This window comes from Sciurus vulgaris, assembly GCF_902686455.1.
Source record: "Sciurus vulgaris genome assembly, chromosome: 2".
In the NCBI taxonomy this organism is placed as follows: Eukaryota; Metazoa; Chordata; class Mammalia; order Rodentia; family Sciuridae; genus Sciurus; species Sciurus vulgaris.
In genome coordinates this window covers 82,882,867-82,904,983 of record NC_136462.1, presented here as the reverse complement: position 1 = coordinate 82,904,983, position 22,117 = coordinate 82,882,867, and the positions used below count along the sequence as shown (strand labels likewise).

The window sequence follows — 22,117 nt, the reverse complement described above, 5'->3', positions numbered from 1 at the left end:
GGACCTCACACATACAAAGCAAACACTCTACCCCTCAGCTATATCTCCAGTCAAGTTTTTTTGACACAGGGTTTCACTAAATTGATCAGGCTGGCTTAGAACTTGTGATCCTTCTGCCTCAGCCTCCCAAGCAGCTGGAATTACAGGAGTGAGTCTAGTCCGTCAAAGTGGTAGCTTTTAAGGGGACTTGGCAAGCTCTGAAGGAAGGAAGTTTACATGAACAAATTTTGTGCTTTAGAAAAATCATCCTGATAGCAGTGTGAAAGATTAATTAGAAGGCAGTATAACTAAAAGGGAGATTATTAAAATAACATAGGCCAAAAATCCTGAAGGCCAATACAAAGTGATGGGAATAGAGAATAGGGGAAATAATGAGACCCGTGAAAGTGGAAGGGTGAAATTTACAGGGCTTAGAAATCACTTGAATGAGGGACTTAATGGCAAAGTCTAGGATGATACCTAGATTTCTGTCTTGAGAGAAGGGTGAAAGGCAAGGCTTTATAACCAAGATGGGAAACATGAAAAGCAGTTTCAGGAAAGAAATTTGTCTAGAATTATCTTGCAAAAACACTGTTTTAAGAGAAGAAAGAGAGAAAAAAACCCAAACAGCAGTGTTCACAAAAGGAAAGAGAAAGTTAAAGGCTTTTTAAAAAAAAATTTAGAATGACAAAAACAGATACTTGTCTCTCATAAAGGAGGTGCTAGAGATACTTCAGAGTTGTTTTGTCTTGTTTTACTCACCCTCCTTTACTTTTCTGGACTAATTTCCCAACAGTTTTTAAAGTGTATAAGGAAGTACTTATTTTAGCAATTTCAATGCTTTTTTTTAAAAGCAATATTCATTATATCACACATATTTGTAACAGCATACTGGTCCTTATTATTCACTAATCTTTTGAGAAACTGTAAACATATGTTTTCTTTTCTTTCTTCTTTGTATTCTTATTCTTTTTAAAAAATATTTTGTTTTGGGAATGGGGAGATAGCTCAGTTGGTAAAGTGCTTGCCTTACAAGCACAGGGCCCTGGGTTCAATCCCCAGCACCGCAAAAAAAAAAAAAAAAAAAAATTGTTTTAGTTGTAGGCAGACACAATACCTTTATTTTATTATTATTTTTTATGTGGTGCTGAGGATCAAACCCAGGGCCTCATGTATGCTACAATGAGCCGTCTACCACTGAGCCCAAACCCCAGCCCCTTCTTCTTTTTTTTAGTACTGGGGATTAGAAATCAGGGTTCTTGTACATGTTAGGCAAGTGTGCTATTACTGGTCTTAACTCACAGTTCAATACATACAGTTTCTTATTGTTAGTCATGATTTATACCTTTGGTTGTATTTTTGAGATTCTAACTGTCTTGGAGTTCTGTTGGATGATCAGATGTCATGGAAGAGACACATGGTTATTACAAAGAAATTACTCACTTGTCTCTGAGAACAACACCTTCAATACATGCACCAAAAAGGATAACGTTGCTTAAATCTACCACACTGAGTCAAGGAAACTGCTGTTTATCCTCTAACATCAGATAAGAAGTAGGCACTCAGCATTATTTCTCCTATCAATAAAATGAGTTGCTAAATATACTAACCCTACAAAATTCTTGAATTTTTCATATAAGTATATTACCTAATAATTAGTGAGGTGGTAGGAGATAATTTTATTACCAGTATAAAAGCACTGATCACACCCTAGTTCTACTGGATGCTCCTCTAAGACTCATGAAAAGGATACAGACAAAGGACGTGGTCAGGATGGCAAGGATGGTTCCAATGGGAATAGACTTCTGAGCATCTTTCAAATCTCCAGATCTATTAGAACCAGCCATGATACCTTGGGGGAGGGGGACGTAAAACCCAAGTTAATTTCTTGAGTTCCTAAAAACTTTGATATTCATACTAATTAATACCAAAGACTAGAGGCAAAACTGAGGAATCCTGAAAATATAATTCTGTTTCCTTTGAAAAAATTACTCTGTAGGCCTGACAGCTTTTAAAATAGAAAATAGCCTATCCGCTTACCTGTGACAGAGGGAAAGAAGATTCCCACCAGGAGTGTGAAGGAGGTAGTGATGTCAACAAGAACATATTCATGATTTAAACTTCCCAAGACATCAGATGATTTGGCTGAGGGTTTTTCAATGATCTCTCCCTTGGGTAAATAATTACTCCAAAGATTCTCTGCAGTGTGGAAAAAAAGAGAATATAAACAACAGCAATACAAATACAATTAGGTAATTTCCTATACAAACAATATTTAAAATCAGACCTGGCTTTCATATAGTATTTATTTATTTATTTAGTAGTGCCACAAATTGAACCCAGAATCTTATATATGCTAGGCAACTTCTATTACTGAGCTGCATATCCCCAGAATCTTATCAAATTTTTAAAAGGGTTGATTGTTTCTTCAATTTGAGCATATAAATAAACTGCAGAATAAAATATACATATAAAAATATATTGCCCTTTCTCACTTAATTCAAATATAACAATAATTCAAATATAGCAATTTTTCTAAAGTAAATTAAAAGTTAAGCAGACAAATCGAACATCTCTCAAAGCCCATTCTTTTTTTTTTTTGGTCATCAATACTATTTCTAACACTTTAGAGTGAACTTGTTTAATGTGAAAAGAAATTTATGAACCAAACATTTAAAGTAGATGTCACTTAAGAAAAGAGTTTTGAGACTAGCTGAGTTAGGAGAACACATGTGTGGATGTGATGACATTAAAGTAGTTCTATTTTAACTGTCACTGCAGGGGAACACTGGCAATTTTTCAAGAATACACAAAGCTGGGTATGGTGGCATATGCCTATAGCCCCAGCTACTCAGACCGATTCAGGAGGACCACTTGAGCCTAGAAGTTGGAGCCAGCCTGGGCAACATAGCAAGATTCTGTCTCAAGGAGAGATAGACAGAGACAGAGAGAGAGAGAGACACACACAGACAGACAGACAGACAAAGAGAGACAGACAGACACAGACGGACTACAGAGAATGTAGACAGAATAGTTTAATCTTACCCTATGACAAATTTACTCAGCTCTGTTCTCAGAAGGAGGTATATTTTAACAGAAAACACTCTGCAAGGGAGGCTTGGATAATTTTTCTAATAGAAAAATAGAAATATATTGAATTAAGAGCTGTGTGCTGAGCTTAAGGAAGGAACTGGCACCATGGCCATGTGTCTTCATGGACAAGGAAAGAATTTAAAATGAAAAAGTCCATTTTCCTAAGAGAGGAATTAAAAACGTGTCTAACGACCCACTAACTTACCTGTAATTATACCACTAGCCAACCCAGGAATGCCCTGGATTGAAGTGACATTATTGTGAACAAAGTATTCATCACAGGTGGCATTGAAAAACTGACTTGAGTTACAGAAGAAGCCCCATAACCTTGATGGTACTGTCATATTGTTAATCTCCTTGGTTTTAGAGCAAACGTCAATATGTCTTGATGAAAGGGTACGGTTACCCAGCATGCAGACCCTATGTGAAAACAAATAGGGAGAAGATCAACAAGAAAAACACACACACACATATTTTTTAAAAAGGGAACAGGTCAGTAAGGGGAGGGGGGAATCTCATCTGTAAGTTTCTGTCATAGGTAGGAGAGGAACTGATATTTCTTCAGTAGCACCACTGTGAATGATGACTCATATTTGCTGCCAAATAATCCTTAAAGGGATCTCACAATGTATTAGTATTTCTGTTCTGTGGATGGAGGGACTGAAGTTTAGGGTGATACAATATTTTGCCCAAGGTCATATAAGTGGTCAGTGACAGTGATACAACTCAAACACAAGAACTCGCCGAAGACACTCTGCTGACTCATCTTCCAAAAAATGCTACAAATCATTTGTTAAATCAGAAAGAATCCTGGAGTCCTTTCATTCTTATTTTTAAAATGCTCCTATTTTTTTTTTTTTTCTTTCCTTTTTGGCCTAGCAAAGTCTTAAGTTCTTACACCCCCTTGGAAACATTAAACCTTCTGGCTACTGTTGTGAGGAAGACAGCTTGGCTAATATTAAAAAGCACATCCCTCTATGGCCCAAGAGAATACTGCTTTTGAACATAATCCGAGGCCCAGTGGGAGTGAGGATATTTAAAGATAATATAAATATTTTTTCTTTCCTTCTTTTTTCCTTCTACCCAGAAAAACAAATGCGAACAAAGGAATAATACACCCATAATTAAACTACCTTTTAGGTAGAACAAAGCAACTTTTAAAATCTGCAGATTACACACACACACACACACACACACTTCCATATACCTGTTACTCAGCTTCAACAACTATCAACAGTTCCCAGTTTTATGTATTTCTCAGTTTTATGTATTTAGGTTTTTGTTTTGTTTTGCTGGATTTTAAAGAAAATACAATGCATTATGGCTCTTATTAACCAAAAAAGATGGGTTGGGAAACCCCAAAGGATAACCTGAGGCAAAATGAAATTTCCCAAGGTAAGATGCAGAATAATATTGCCTTTAGAACTTAGCTATTTTATAATCCCTGAATAAACAGAACAAAATTTTATGATGGGATTTATTACTAACATCATATAGCATGACAAAGAAGGAATACTGGACAAAAGTCAGGAGATCAGAGTTCATGTTCTTGCTCTGCCATTAATTATTCTGGGGAAAAGTCATAAACTTCACTGGACCTGTGTTTTTTTTTGTTTTTTTTTTTTTTTTTAATTCCCAACATAAAAAAGCAGTTTTTCTGTAATCTGGTTAAAAACATAGAACTAATGAGTTTGATTCCTAGAGCATTCAGACAACTTTTCAAACACAATCTCTGTAACAAGATTACAAACAGCTTCAAACTTGTGATCCTCCTGCCTCAGCATCTCAAGCTGCTGGGATTACAGGAGAGTGCCACTATGCCTGGCTCCTTTTATGACTAGAAATTCTTAGCAGGAATTTATTCTAAGGATAAAAAATTCAATTAATTAGTAATTTAGGTAAGAGTTTCGGGTTCTTTTGACTTTGTTGATTTTTCAACAATTCCTTAAGGTTCACTGTTTTTAAAGTCCTTCATGAAGAGTTCAAATATGTGCAATCATTGCCATTGGGGAGGAAACCTAATATATTTATTTGAATGATGATCACAGCTGCTAGTTTTATGCTTGAACATAAGGAAGAGGGTCAATAATCTTTGGGAAGGCTTCCTGGTAGATAATTGGGCCCAGAGAGAACTCTCAGGGTGGCTCCATGAAATTCTGGCTTAAATTATCATATCATCAGATACTGTCAATGACTACCGAGTGATGAGCAGGCCAAAAGACAGACATACGGGAAGTGTGGTGGGGCAAAAGAAGACTTGATGGCTCCAGCGTAGATGGCCAAAATGGACACGATGACACAGGCCAGGAAAAGTGAGGCAAACTTGTTCACATAGCGTACGCCGATGAAAACCACCAATACCATGAGGACCAAAAAGGCTGTGCCATAGACACGCATATTATTTAGCATGGCTGCCGATTCCTTGAGTGCATCATCACTGCGGAAGATAGCAGCCCGGGGGACAATATATACCTGGTAGGCAAAAAAAAAAAAAAAAGAAAATGAGGTCATTTCAAAATAATCACATAAAAGACCCAAAGGAAAAGCAAAGCTAAAAAAGAAAAAAATGACAGGAGAATTAGCCTAATTCTTATTTGGATCTAGAATGCCTACAGAAATGGGACATCATTGATTTTTTTTTTCCTCTTTGCTATTTTGAATAATTACAATTTCAAATGGGAAAAATGAGCAAGTTAATAATTTTTTATTCAAAGAAATATATAAAAGAAACCCCAGGCCCAGTGAGTGTTAAAGGTCATGTGAGAAAGCACACTGGCTTTATAAATTCTGAGACTTGAGTTTAAAATCTCAACCCTATCATTTATGTACTGTGTGATATTGGATAAGTCCATAATTTTTGTTTGTTTTATTCTTCTTATTGTTGTTGCTGTTTTGTACCAGGGATTGAACGGAGGGGTGCTTAACCACTGAGCCACATCCCCAGTCATTTTTATGTTTTTATTTTGATACAGGGTCTCACTAAGTTGCTTAGGGCCTCACTAAGTTGCTGAGGCTGGCCTCGAATTTATGATCCTCCTGCCTCAGTCCCCTAAATTGCTGGAATTACAGGCATGCACCACCTCGGCCAGGCATAAGTCCATAACTTTTTGAGGGTAACTAACTGCATTTCATAAAATATGTCCAATGCACAGTAGGTATTCGTTAAAGGTATCATCAATTAGGGGATTAAATTTTTTTGTTTTTGCTAAGTATAAATTTTAGACCACCAGCTCAAATATTCAAAAATATTCATTTCTGTCTTTTTACTTAACACAATTAAATTTGAATTCTAACCCCTTATAACCAGGACAGCAGGAAATTCAATCTCACACAATTTTTATTGCCTTGCACCCCTCTAGGATCACACCAAATTCAGTTCTCTGATTGGAGCATGAAAGGGAAAAAAACAACAAGTGATTCATGCAATTAAAATACATTTTTAAAACCCTAAAAAAATATATATATATAAAAGAATTATAATGATTATTTTGAGCCCTGCTTCTTCTATCATTATTTTAAATAGAAAATAATATGTCTCAGTGAATAGAGAAATGGAAACATTTCATTTTACTATTTCTCCATTGGCATAGGTCTTGCCTCCTGTGCCAATTAATTAATTAGACATTAACTCCTTGATTGAGGCAGCAGAGTGGCCGTGATCAAGTAGAGGGGAAGGAATAGGCAGGCAAAGGATACCTCAACTTTTTTGCCTCCTATTCACGGTAAGAACCAAGAAGTGAGTTAATAATCACTTCATGGCTTTCTATAGCTGATCTCTTGAGGCACTGATACTGAATAACAAAATAAGTCCAAGTCTATATCTTTTCTACATTGTAGATCACAATTAAGGTATTACTCACCAGAAAAATTTCAATGGCACCAAGTATATACATGGCTGCTGCAAATGTGGTACCAAGATAAAAGCAGAGGCCAACAGCCCCGCCGAACTCGGGACCCAATGCCCGGGAAATCATAAAGTATGAGCCCCCAGCTAAAAGACAAAATAGAAGGTGAACAGAAAGAGAAAATATTAGTAAAAGAAATATAAAAAGTTATAAATAACAACAGTAAACATATGCATGATGCTTCAAATGTCTCAGCCTTTTGAAAATCCTAGATGTGACAAAAAAATAGATTTACTATTGGGAAGTAAAAGATGAAGCCTTTATTGTGGGATATATTGCATATCTAATGATCCACATAAAGAAGTACATTTTGCCAGTATTAGGAAGAAATCAGGGAATATTTACTTCAAGCATGAGATAGCTTAATATATTCTAACTAGAAGAAGCTAAGAATGTGACTGAAATTAAAGCAGCAGTCTAGAAAATAAGATTTTAAAGAAGGTATCCTCAAGTCACACAGTATTATTTTCCATAACATGTAGACTGTTAACTCTGTTGTAGTATAGAACAGCAGTCTAAACAGTATTCTGTTCCCTGGAAGTTTGCATCTCTGGCTTTATGGCATAAACACACAGTAATCACCAATACTCTCTGAAATCGGAGCTTGGCTTACTGACCTGGCACCACTCCATTAGTGGCAATGGCACTCATGGAGATGGCAGTCAACAGTGTCTGCAGAGAAAGAGAAAGGAGAATATTGTTATGGGAAAACGCTGAAATTTCTATAATATCTTCCTATCTATAGACCTCAGGGCACTTATTAAACATTTAACTATTTTTACTTTTACAGAGGAAGTTGCTATACACCTAATGGTTTGGAAATGAGATGGTATAGTTCAACTCATTGCACTAATCACACTACTATTTTCTGATGTCTACAGTTAAAATGTTCTTAACATTGTAATCAGCAGATAAGGTGCTATTAAGAACAGCTGATCTCACCTTGGATCTCCTAGTTAAACAGAAAACAAAGCCTACGTTGTAAATTCAAATTTACTATGAAAAAAAATCTTGGAAAATAGCTTAGAACCTGACTACAGCTATGGTAACCAAGCTATGTTGAAGCTATGATACCAAGAACAATATTCAGTAAGAAAGAGAACTGATAAAAACTGACATTCAATAAAGAAAGAGAACTAATAAGAATTTTTGAACATCTAACAACTGTTTGAAAACATTACCTAGGAGCAAAATGTAGAATGGGCTGCAAAGAGGGAGCACCTGGAGCCAGAGGAACTGGTTTGTAGGCTACTGTACGAGCTGAGAGGTAAAACTAGTATGATGGTAGTGCAAATGAAAAGGAAGGGTTGCATGTAAGAAATTTAAGAGAGTGGATTGACCTTTGTAGCTGATTAAGACATGAGAGGCAACCAAGGAGTCAAAAATATGGTTTTGAAGTTTCAAGTCTGAGAAATTGGAAAAGAAAAAAAAAAAGGTAGTACCATTAAGTTATTAATGATACAGGCTATGCCCACTTAACCTGCTTTGTATAGCACTCAGCTGAGCATGATGCACAGGGAGGGAATGGTGACAGGAATAAAAGAAAACAGTAGAAATCTATAATAAAATTGACAGGTATGGCTGGGATACATAAAAACAGGAGTTTAAGTTAGTGGAAGATCAGGATGTTCTCAGTATAAGAAAAAAAAAAAAAAAAAAAGACCTGAAAAAAACAACTGAATTTCTAGGAAAGTAGTAAGGGAAGAGACTTCAAAACTAAACCAAAACAAACCCAGATATGCCTCACCCCCCAAATAACTGTCAATATTTTTCCCAAGACATATTGGAATAGTGCATAAAATTTTCTAAAACATTTTCTGTCAAAACTTTCATGCTATTAAGCTCAAATGATTTGGATTCTGAATTCTTTGAAGATAGGAACTTTTATCTTCTACTTCCATTTGAGGTCTTGACTTGTAATTTCTAGTACATCAGTGAATAACAGTCACTAAATAAATGAAAATCCTTTAATTTTAATATCAGAATAATCTCCACTGTTGATCTCGGGAGTCTTTCCAAGTATTCTTTATTTTATTCCCAAAGAGGTCAAGTGCATATACTCCTGAGAACTTGCAGTGCTCCAGGTGACCTCCAGGAGCCAGTCTGGGACTTACACAGCAGCAGCAGATAAGGACAATTGCAAATGCCTGAAGAACTCCGGCTGTGCCCACCACCCATGTAAGGCGTAGAAAGAGAATCACTCCAAAAATGTTTTGTAGACATGGGAGGTAGACACCCATGAAAGTACCCATTTGGGGGGTCTGGAAAGGAAGATGAAGACAGAAAAAATATTATATAGTCATCCATAAGAGATGTTTTTATTCTTTTTTTTTTGCCATTTGCCACATTTTAATCTTTTCTATTAAATACTTACTTCCTAATGACCATGTTTATTTCAAAGCAGAGATAATAAATTTTTAAGTAATATCCTCAAAAGGCACATATAAATCTCTAGAAAAGTCTGTCATTATATTTCTATTATTTCTAGAGATACACATTTTTACTTTGCACAGGTTCTCATGTGTTTATTATACACAAGAATTTTGCCCCCACCAATTTAAAAATTTCTCTTCTTTAGTGCTGTTAGATTTCTCTTTTTTAATTTAAAAACAGAATGAAGACTTCATGGAAATCCTTTAGAATTAGGAATAAATTCTTTTTTTTTTTTTTTTTTTGGTGGGGGGTACTGGGGCTTCAACCCAGGGGCACCCAACCACTGAAAAACATCCCCAGCCCTTTTGTGTATTTTACTTAGAGACAGAGTCTCACTGAATTGCTTGGTGCCTCATTTTGTTGAGGCTGGCTTTGTACTCCCAATCCTCCTGTCTTACCCTCCCAAGTTGCTGAAATTATAGGCATGCACCATCGCCCTTGGCATAAATTCATTATACTAGTTAGAAAATGAAATAGATAGGAAAATGAAGATCATTTCACCCCTTTCAAAGAGCTGAACGCCTAGAATGCTAAATTATACATATTGTCTCTTATTTTAAGAAAAACTGATATTTAGTACTTACAAACCCCAACAACTTCACTATAGACAGATGGCTTTGGCAGATGGGTGTGGAGTAAGTCTCTGTTCAAATATCATCTTGTCAGAAGGACTTTCTCTGTCTAGCCTATCTGAAGTAGCAAACCCATCAGTCTGGCTCCTTTGCCAGTCTTAGTCTCTCTAATCTTGACTGAATTTTTAAAAGCATTTATGAACACAATATGTAATGTACTTTAAACATACCATCTTTAAACAGGGTTAAAACAGCTAACAGTTAAAATTGTCTCTACATGACAGCTGGGACACCACACATGTTGTCTGTGCTCTGACACTAGTGCCTAGAATAGTTTGGGTCATATATCAAGCATTTAATAAATAATTACTGAACACAGAGTGATGCCCTGTATGTTTCCCCCTTTCTTTTTTTAAATTTTTTTTTTATTGTAAACAAATGGGATATATGTTGTTTCTGTTTGTACATGGAGTATCCCCCTTTCTTATGTATAGGGCTCTTTTTATTTATCCTTGTTATTCTAAGGCCTCACCTTGGTGGGCTTCTTTTTCCCCTCAGTGATGTTTTCTGCTTCTTCATGTTCCTTTGCTCCTTGTGTTAGATTAGTATAATTGGCCATGCGGTTAAGGAGAGAAGACACTTTTGGTCTGGTGTCCATTTCTTCCTATAAAGCCAGAAATATTGAAGAAATGAGTTGTGAAGAACACTGAAAATAAGGATCAAAATAAACTTTCTACCAGCAAACTACAAAGTAAATGAGAAAGTATTCACATGTAAATATTTTAAGAAAAATTTTTTATGAGTCTATTTGCCCCTCATATTTAAAAGATCACAGAGGAGCTGGAAAATGTAGCTCAGAGGTGGAGTACTTGCCTTGCATGTTCAAGGCCTAGAGTTTTGTTCCCAGCACCACAAAAAATAAAACAAAACAAAAAACAATGCTTAATCAGGTCACTAAATCTTTATAAAATTCTGTTTTTTAAAAGGATAAATTAAAATTTTATGTACCTATGTGCAACATTATGTTTTAATATGTGTATACACTGTAAAATGATTAAATCAAGCTACTTAACATACACATTGCCTCAAACATTAATTATTTTCTTGTGGTAAGACCATTTAAAATCTATTCTCTGAACAATTTTTGAAGATATATTTACTGTAGTCATGTCATATTACCAATCTGAAAAACTTAGTGCTCCTGTCTAACTGAAACTTTGTACTCTATAACTAACATTTCCCTGTCAGTCCTATCTCTGCCCGAGGTAACTACCATTCTGTTTTGTACTTCCAGGAGTTTGACTTTTTCAGATTCCACATATAAGTAGTATTTGAATAAGTAGACATTATGTAGACATGTAAGTAGACATTATGTAGTATTTGTCTTTCTGTGCCTGGCTCATTTAATTTAACATAATGTTCTCCAGGTTCATCCATGTGACCAATGACAGGATTTTCTTCTTTTTTTAAGGCTGAAAAGTAAGTATTCCATTGTATGTGCTTATCATTTTCTTTATACATTCGTCCACTTATGAATACTTAAGTTGATTACATATCTTGAATACTGTGAATAATGCTGTAATGAACAGGGAGTGCAGATTTTTTTTTTTTTTTTTTTTTTTTTTTTTTTTTGCGGTGCTGAGGATTGAACCCAGGGCCTTCTGCTTGACAGGCAAACACTCTGCAAACTGAGCTATATCCCCAGCCCCTGTAGCTATCTCTTGATAATGATAATGATTTCATTTCCTTTGGATATATAATCAGAAATGGAATTGCTAGATCATGTAGGAGTTCTCTTTTTAATTTTTTAAGAAATTCCATGCTGTTTTCTGCTTATAAATTTTTATTTTATTTTGTGGTTTGGGGGATCAAATCCAGGACCTCATGCTTGCTAGGCAAGAGCTCCACCACTGAGCTATGCCTGCACCTATCCCTGTTTATAACATTCTTAAATGAAAACTCATTATTCTTTATAGTAGCTATGTAATTTAACTATAGTGAAAACAAAATTAGTGGCCCCTAGAGTAGCCTAGAAAAGAGAATGGGTAATATGATCCTTAACCGTAATATCTGCTTTTGTGGAGGGGCTACCAACATTTATAGCAATTATTATTTCTTTATTTGCAGTACTAGGGATGGAACCCAGGGTCTCGGGCATGCCAGGCTAGTGCTCTACCACTGACCTACATCCCCAGCCCTATGGCAATTATTCTAGCACCACCTATGTCTGGCATTGGACAGTAATTCAAGTATCATATCTCTCAATATTTTTTTAAAAATGGTATTTCCTTTCAGTTTCCTTCAAAGGTCTGTGGTGAATATTTTGTTCAATCACAAACATTTTCCCTTAACCTATCAATCACAAACATTTTCCCTTAACCTATGAGACATATAGTCAAAATATAATTAGGTTATATTTTGTCTTAGATAAGACACACAGTTCCTTTTCATTATGTTAAGTGAAATAAGACCACATGACCTTACTTATATGCAGAATCTAAAAAAGCTGAACTCATAGAAAGTAGAATGGTGGCTACCAGAGGGCAGAAGAGGGAGATTAAGTAGTCACAGGGTAAGGTATAAAGTTTCAGTTAGACAGAAGGAATATGTTTTTAGATCTATTGCACAGCATGGTGACTGCAGTTAATAATAATATATATTTCAAAATTACTAAAAAATTTCCATGTTTGTACTACAAAAAATAAGTATATAAGGTGGACATGTTAATTAGCTTAATTAAAACACTTCACAATAAATCAAAATATCACGTTTTACCCCCCCAAATACACAATTATTTGTTATTTAAAAAAACACATATAGGTCCTCTTAATCTTTCAGCCTGCTTCCTACAGTGGTTTTTGTTTGATTTTAAGATAAATGACAATTTTCCCAAATATAGTGTTAAGAAATACACTGCTTTATACTTATAAAATTATTCCAATGTAAACATTTAAATCATTGATAAATTAGATTGCAACATCTTCATATGACTGAGAAATTAACATTCCTCTCCCTTACTTCACAGAAATGTGATTTAATGGGTACTTACTATAATTAGATTATACAAAGTTAACAGTGACAAGTTATAACAATAACTACTGTATTTTAACATTTTTTAAATTATCCAATTTGTACTATTTTAAAACCAAATGGAATAGAAAATGGCTATCTTGAAATTTCTGTTTCTTAAGTCACTATCCATAGTTTTCTTCAAAGTATTACCTCAAAGAGTGCCAAATTTTTATCAAAATATTCATCTCCTTCTTCATAATTGGAATTATTGAGGTAAGCATTTCGAGCTTTCTTATGCCCATCATCTAGAACAAAGGGTAAACCAAGTTAGTTTCTCATTAGTATTGAAGATGTATCAGCACCAAATAACTGTGTGTTGCCTTTATTAATATAACTCATTATATTGAGTTAATTAATATAACTCATTTTCATATTCAGATTTAATATGAATATTAATATAACTCATTTTCATATTCAGACTTAATCTAAGAGTAACAGATTTAAACTAGTACTGCTTGGAAAATGTGGCTCTTTCCAAAAGGAGTTAAAAGCACATCTTCAAGAAATAAATGTGGGTCATTCCCTTTCTTAATACGAAGAACCTCTGGAGACACTATTCTTTTAGGATTCCAGCCTGTAATAAATCTATTCCTAGTTACCCATATCCAGGATGGGGAAAAAAAATAAAGCATATTTATTAATACCTACTCAGTGTATAATACTGTACAGGGATACTTTACACACTTCTTAGGTTTGGATGTGATATGTCCCCCAAAAGCTCATGTGTGAGACAAAGCAAGGTTTAGAGAAGAAATGATGGGGTTATGAGAACCTTAACCCAATCAGTGAAGTAATCCCTGATGGGATTAGCTGAGTGGTAACTGAGGCTGGTAAAGTTGGCTGGAGAAGGTGGGTCATTGGGGACATGCCTTTAGGTGTATATTTGGTATCTGGTAAGTGAAGTCTCTTGCTCTGCTTGCTGATCATCATGTGAGCTGCTTCCCTCTGTTACACTCTCCCACCATGATGTTCAGCCTCACCTGGAGTCCCAAGGAATGGAGCCTGCTATCTATGAACTGAGATCTTTGAAATTGTGAGCCCCAGAATAAACTTTTCCTCCTCTTCAATTGTTCTGGTCAGGTCTTTTAGTCACAGCAGTAAAAAAAGCTGACTATGATAACACTGTTGCTGTCAGTAATCAAAGAAAAAGCTCTCTGCTCCAATACTGACTGACATTTTGTCAATTACATTAGATCATTTAACCAAGAATTATTTCTGTTCAAACTCTTCTACTTTATTTGCTTATTTTTGGTACTATGTATTGAATTCAGGGCCTTATACATGATGGGCAATCACTCTACAAGTGAGCTACACCCTCAGCCCTCTCTAAATTTTAATTTAGAACAGGGTCTTGCTAAGTTAGTTAGGCTGGCCTCAAACTTGTCATCCTCCTGCCTCAGCCTCCTGTAGCTGGGATTATAGGCATGTGCCATCATGTATAGGGCTTCTTCCACATTTTTTTTATATTAAAAGAGGCTTTCAATAGAAATTTGATGACCAGCTGTGAAGAAAAAAAAAAGACTGAATGCCCATGACAGCAAAGTTTGTATTAAATATTTATTATTTTTATTGTGTACAAATTATATAATTACATAATCTAGCAGGAAAGAATGGAAAAGTAAAGAGTTCCTAGTGGCCAAAAGTGAGATAATATGAGTACTATAAAATAATGTGATGATCTGAAATGCGACACAAGAAATATTCAAAATGATACTTCAAAAAAATCAATCACCTTTTCAGATTTGTCAAGGAAACAACACAACTCTGAAAAACAATAAAAGGAAAGAATCAAGTAATTACTCTCTTTTTCTTTTGTCAACTGTGTTTCAGGATAACTAAATAACTAAAAGAAAAGTTTTTCATTTTAGGAACATTGTAGCTAATTTATGATAGATGGAATAAAAAGACTTAGAAAAAAAGAATAATTTACAACCCCTTTGAAAACAATATATCTAGGCAGGGATCATCAAAGGTTGCTAAAATCATTGGTAAAGAGCTGAGGCAGAACCTTATAACTGGTGGACCACAGTGGTCCAGAGTCCACTGAAAGTGGGACAAGACATGTCTTATTGTAATACAATGAAAAGGTACACTGCACAACCTATGCTATATTCTTATGAAAAAGATGGAAATTGAATTTAATTAAGCCTGTACATCTAGCTACCAGTTCTCTCGCGCATGCATGTGTACACACACACACACACACACACACACACACACACACACAGGATGAACATGTTAAATACCACAAGGATATAATCAGCAAATTCATGGCAAATAATATTATTTCTTCAGCAAATAAATGTCATGAACTCAAAAGAGTGAACTCTCATATATTTTGAGATATTAACAATCAATTATAAGATGTGGACCTTAGAATCCTGACTCAAACAATTCAAATGTAAATACACACACACACACACACACACACATATATATTTATTTATTTATTTTTGGTACTGGTGATGGAACCCTGGGACACTCAACTACTGAGCCACATCCCCAGCCCTTTTCTGTATTTTATTTATAGACAGGGTCTCACTGAGTTGTTTAGCAACTCTCTTTTGCTGAAGCTGGCTTTGAACTTTCAATTCTCCTGTCTCAGTCTCCAGAGCCACTGGGATTACAGGAATGCACCACCATGCCTGGCTAAAAGATACTTTTGAAATGGAAAAATTTGAATATACACCAGGTATTTTTTTTAAGGGGGTAAGTAAAAATCCTATGATGTCTAGGAATTTCTTTAAAATATTCTAGGCAGCATACTATAGCAATACATGTACACCCAAATTTAGCAGTACAATTCACAACAGACAAATTATGGAACCAGCCTAGGTGTCTGTCGGTGGATGAATGGATAAAGAAAATGTATATATACATAATGGAGTTTCATAATATAAGGACATGTAAAAGTTGAAAGTTGAGATACACCACACAAATACCAAATGGTATAGTTTTGTTAATATCAGATAAATCTGTCTTCAAGAGAGAGAGACTTTATTAGAGATTAGTACAACTGCCCTGGAAAGCAGAATGGAGATTCCTTAAAAAACATATGGACCCACCATATGTTACAGCAATCCCACTCATTATATATTCAAAAGATCAAAAATCGGCATACTATAGGGATATAGCCATATCAATGTTTATAGCAGCACAATTCACAACAGCCAAGCTATGGATTCAACCTAGGTGCGTATCAACAGATGGCTAAGGAAAATGTGATATACATCTACAATTATTTTTATTTTGTTCTTATTCTATTTTGCTAATCACAATTCTAGATCAATAGAAATACTGTGCGCTCTTAGGTTTTTGTAGTTTCTGCATTGCTGCTCAGAATTCATTCTGTCTTTCGTTCCTCTGATATCTGTCTCTTCTCCTCTGGCGGCTTTTTAAAAACATTTTTTTAGTTGTCAATGGACCTTTATTTATTTATACATGGTGCTCCGAATTGAACCCAGGGTCTCACAGTTAAGTAAGTGCTCTATCACTGAGCTACACCCCAGCCCTAGTATATAGCCTTCTTTAGTCTTGGTCACCCCAGGGAATACCAGATGGTGTGGAACTTTTAGGGTTTCTGAATAACAAAGAATCTTTACTCTGCATGAACCAAGAACTGAATCCATATCCTAGGGCTCTTAGAGGATCATCCAGGATACTAAGAAGAATCCTTTGGAGGCTACCTACTGAGACTGGCCTTGATGATACTTTAACATCTCATTAGATCAGTGTTATGTTTCTCTTTTTCTCATTTTACTATCTAAATAATGTTGATATTATTGGGGAATTAGTGTTTTGTTGCAGAATTCAAATGAAAACTGATAAGAGAACCACTGGTTCTACTGAAGATTTCATGTCTGTCTGTCTGTCTATCTATCTCTTTTTCTCTTTTCTTTTGGTGCTTAGGGATTGATCCAAGCATACATTATATTACTTAGTTATACCTCAGTCATTTTAAATTTTTTTGCAAACAGAAAAAAATTATAGCAAATGCTCATTTAAAAAACTTTATTTTGTGGTACTGTTATTTCTACAATGTTGTTTTTGTCAATTAACATTCTATATTTGGGGCCCACGATAAATCTCCCCTAAGTCTCCTGATTTTGTCAAATGATCTTTGCTGGCCGGAAGCAAGCAGTAAGAACATCTAGATCTTCCTTGGTGTAGGTTTGGGTTTGAACTAAGCATCTCCACAAACATGAAAGTCTTTCTCAAATGCTGTATATTTTTGATTTTATTGTTTGTTTGGATCAGTTGCCAAGTAAAAGGAATACATTATGGTTAGCTGTTATATCTCTTATATGTATAGTTTTGTCTCTCCCCGCCCCTTGCAGTTTGCTGAAGAATCATGTCATTTGTACTGAAGTTTTTTTCTTTTTTAAATATTTTTTAGTTATCAATGAACCTTTATTTTACTCATTTTATGTGGTGCTGAGAATCAAACCCAGTGCATCACACATGCTCAGTGCTCTACCACTGAGCTACAACCCCAGCCCCTGAAGAGTTTGTTTGTTTGTTTGTTTTTTAATGGTACTGGATACTGGACCCAGGGGCACTCGACCACTGAGCCACATCCCCAAACATTTTTATTTTTTATAAGGTCTTGCTAAGTTGCCCAGGCTGGTCTTCGACTTGGAATTTTCCCCATCTTAGTCTCCCACAAAGCTGGGATCCCAGGCATGCACCACAGTGCCCAACTATCCTGGAGAGTTTCTGATGGGTTGGATTTGATGATAGCACTTATGTGATATTGTTCAATGGGTTCTTTGATTGTGGGAATTACCCATTTTAATTACAACAGAACCCATTAGCTGGGTATACAGGCTTAATCACATCATATTCATTATTTTTAAGGAGGAAAAAGGAAAACTACATAATCATACCATTATGATCTTCTGTCAGGAAGTACATGCCACCTGGTTGTCTTTCCTTATGCAATATTAACAATTGTTCATTAATCTATAGATGCATTAATTTATTAGGGATAAAAGAGGGTGTTATTCTATTATTCTTTCCTCATTTATTAGCTGAAACATTATCAAACAGACATTCCCTTTAATCTACTACTTGGTTACCCGGTGGTACAGATACAGACAGATCCGTCATTTACTTTACTGACCAGTCCTCAGAATAATGAATTGGTTCACTACAATACTCCCATGGCAACCATTTCATTTTAAAAATATCATTATGAATTAATGAATGTTAATATTGGGTTTGTTTCAAATAAAAAGCTTTTTCTTTGGGTTGTGGATATGGTTCAGTGGTACAGTGCTTGACTAACATACAAGGCCCTGGGTTTGATCCCTACTACTGTGAAAAAAAAATAATTTTTTTCTATATCTCCTTTAATCTGTTAATATAACAAAGTATATCAACTGATTTTCAAAATTAAGTCAACCATGTATTTTCAACAGAAACCTCAATTTGGCTTTGGGAGCAATTAAAAAAAAAAACATCGCTTGATTCAGCCTGCAAATATTTTGCTTAGGATTTTACATGTATTCATAAGTAAGACTCATACTCATCTTAAGTTTGAGTATCAAGGTTATGAAAGCGTCAGACAGATTCAGACACTGTTTATTTGGTTTTCTTTGCCTTGACAGAGACTGTAGAAGACTGGAATTCTTTTTCTTTGAACGTTTGGCAAAACTTCCTGTAAAACTGCCAGGACTATTTATTTGTTTTCTAAAGTTTTTTAAATTGAAAAGTATATGCACACACACACACAAAGTTCAGAAATTATAAGTATAGAGTTTGATTCACCATCACAATAGCAGTTTCACCCTCCAATACATTTCCTCAGACTGACCCTAAGTTTTGCAAGAGACCTGATGAGTCAGTGGGAACAGTAAATACATTAAAATATTTGCAGTCTGTTGACAGAAAAGCATTTGGCAGGTCTGGAAGATATAAATCCAATTCAGCAGAAAAGTCTCAAAAACTCTATTATAAATTCAAGTTAGCAGGCAAAGCATATTCTACCTACTAAACTAACTTATTCTAGAAAAGGTTTTTAGAGAGCTGAGATTTTGTTTGTTTGTTGTGGTGCTGGGGATCAAACCCAGGGCCTTGTGCATGCTAAGGAAGTGCTCTACCAATGAGCTACACACCCAGCCCTGAGAACAGGGAGGTTTTCATTCAAGCTACCTATGTCTTTTCTGAGAAACAATTGGATGATTTTTAAAAAAGGCAAAAAAATAATCTTTCATTATTTTGATCAGCTTAGAAATGGTGGAGCTGCATCTATTCCTGCATTTATTCCTCCCTGTCCATTTCATTAGTAAAGACCTTCTCCGTCTCTACCGCCTTCTGTCAGATAAAATGACTCTTAACTTTTCTGCTTATCAGGTATGTATCAGGAACAGAGGCCATTTAATAGCTTAGGGGAAAAGATGTGCTTTTCATGGTCTGGCAAAATCAACAAAATCTTAAACATTCCTGATTTAACTGAAATTTTTACATAGAGAAAACTAATTTTGAGGAGCATAAAAGGACTAAAATTCTAGCTCAGGGTAGAGTACATGCCTAGCATGTGCCCTGAGTCTGGTTCACAGAACTACAAACAAAAACAAAAAGAGAATATTCATATCCCCAATACCCCAAGGCTAGAACCCTAGTAATCAGATTTCCATGTTCATGTTAAAGTATTTACTTCATTTACTTAATAAATATATATTGGGTGCCTAGAGTGTTAGGTGCAGTTCTAACACATACACTCACTCAAAAGAATGGGAGTTAAGTTCTCTTTACCTCTTCTTATTAACTCAAGGTCTCTTCTAAGCCCTTAACATAAAAACAACAAAAAGGAGTATCTGATTTCTTCAACTAATACTCTGAGACTTCTATAAGCAAACAAGTCAAATCAAGTACTTTCCCTACTTTGAACTTTCTGGTAACATTTTCCACAGCTGCTTTGCACATATTCAACCATCTAAAAGTTTAGCAATGTATAAATCAAAAAACTCACACACAAATACACAAATGACTGTTACTATATTAAAAGTACTTAACCTCACCTATAATTAAAGTATAAATAAAAACTAGAAATGTCAGCTTCACCTATTAGTAAAAATAAAAATTTAAGACTGGTAAAACCAACTTTAGATAGTAGAGAGCCAAGCATTCCTCCATATGCCTTACTGGTGGAAGTTTATGGTGACTTATCTTTTTGAGGATATATATACCCTTTGTCTAAGTAATTCTATTGTTAGGAATTTATCTTAAAAACACACTGGCAATGAGATTACAAGGATACAAGTATCATATTCTTACTGCAGTATAATTTATAACATAACACACCTAGAAGTGACCTAAAAACTCAAGAAGACTGAACTGGCTGAGTAAAATTACAGGAAAGGAGCACAGTAGAATACCATTACACTGCAAACAAAGGAATGAGGCAGATCTTCAGGTACTGACATAAGAGGTCCAAGAAAAACTATTAAGCGAAAAACAGTCTGTATGATAGAACAGAACCATCTGTAATAATATAACCCCACTGATATAAAAAGGAAAAAATATACCATACAAAATTTACAACAATTTCTAGAATTCCCAAGAAACTGTCAACAATACATACTTTGGGGGAGTGGAGGTGAGGTGAGAGGGAGAAGAGAATTCAAAAGATCTTTGCATTCTTTATACATTTTTATTGCCTGAATTCCTCAACTAGAATGTCTTGTGTTTTTTAAAATATTTTTTTAGTTGTAGCTGGGAATGATACCTTTATTTTACTTATTTTTATGTGGTGCAGAGGATCGAACCCAGTGCCTCACACATGCCAGGCGAGTACTCCACTGAGCCACAATCCCAGCCCTTGTTTTTATATTTTAAAAATTTATCAGGGGTGATCCAAGATGGCGGACTAGAGGGTGACTGCATCTCCAGTCGCTCCAGAACCAAGGATTCAAGAAGGGGAGGCAGTGAGAGACTCGGACTAAAATAGAGCCACGGGGCGAGTCTCCTCCACCTGGTGAAGCTCAGCCAGGGCGGCAGGCTCGGATATGGGGGGCTTATTAGAGTAGGGCAGGGCAGCTAGAATCTTCCCCAGGCAGCCCTGCGCACTCTGGCGGTGGGCTCCTCCCACACGGCCAGCTTCTCGGAGCAGGCCCCCCAGTGATAGCCTTTCCACACAGAGCCAGCTCCAAACCCTGGAACCAGTAGTGGGCTAGGGGCAGCTTTCTTCAGAAGCACTGCATTATCAAGTTCCTCCAAGACTTCAGGCTACTAAAGGCTGGGAGGTGATACACTGGAAATGTAGAGGGACACTATAAGCCAATAGAGGAAATCTGCAATATCACAGAGTGCCACTGACATCTGACCAATATGAGAAAACAAGGGAAGAAAATGTCCCAAAAAAACCTATATACTATATCAATAAAACCCAATGACAGCACAGCAGAAGAAATGTCAGAAAGGGAGTTCAGAATGTACATAATTAAAACAATCAGGGAAGCAAACGAGGAGATGAAAGAGTAAATGCAGGCATTGAAGGAGGAGATGAAAGAGCAAATGCAGGCATTAAATGATCGCACCAATCAACAGTTAAAAGAGCAAATACGGGAAGCAAGAGGTCATTTCACTAAAGAGTTAGAGATACTGAAAAAACAAACAAACAGAAATCCTTGAAATGAAGGAAACAATAAACCAAGTTAAAAACTCCATAGAAAGCATAACCAATAGGATAGAACACCTGGAAGACAGAACTTCAAATACTGAAGACAAAATATTTAATCTTGAAAACAAAGTTGACCAAGCAGTGAAAATGGTAAGAAATCATGAGCAGAATCTACAAGAATTATGGGATATCATGAAAAGGCCAAATTTAAAAATTATTGGGATTGAGGAAGGCTTAGAGAAACAAACCAAAGGAATGAACAATCTATTCAATGAAATAATATCAGAAAATTTCCCAAATCTGAAGAATGAAATGGAAAACCAAGTACAAGAGGTTTATAGGACCCCAAATATACAAAATTACAACAGACCCACACCAAGGCACATTATTATGAAAATACCTAACATACAAAATAAAGACAGAATTTTAAAGGCCGTGAG

General features: G+C 35.6%; 1 protein-coding gene across 4 annotated transcripts in view; it reads right to left on the bottom strand.

Moving 5' to 3' along the window:
• SLC12A6 (solute carrier family 12 member 6) overlaps positions 1-22,117 on the bottom strand; it is a 101,129-nt gene that overhangs the window by 24,441 nt on the left and 54,571 nt on the right. For all 4 annotated transcript variants that reach the window (XM_079126352.1, XM_079126353.1, XM_079126355.1 and 1 more), the window contains 10 exons: positions 13,205-13,299; positions 10,515-10,646; positions 9,092-9,238; positions 7,595-7,649; positions 6,933-7,063; positions 5,303-5,544; positions 3,278-3,492; positions 2,020-2,178; positions 1,733-1,831; positions 1,423-1,480 (listed from right to left, as the gene is read on the bottom strand). In XM_079126352.1, the coding sequence (XP_078982478.1) occupies positions 1,423-1,480; positions 1,733-1,831; positions 2,020-2,178; positions 3,278-3,492; positions 5,303-5,544; positions 6,933-7,063; positions 7,595-7,649; positions 9,092-9,238; positions 10,515-10,646; positions 13,205-13,299 (1,333 nt within the window). The remainder of the gene's footprint in view (positions 1-1,422; positions 1,481-1,732; positions 1,832-2,019; positions 2,179-3,277; positions 3,493-5,302; positions 5,545-6,932; positions 7,064-7,594; positions 7,650-9,091; positions 9,239-10,514; positions 10,647-13,204; positions 13,300-22,117) is intronic.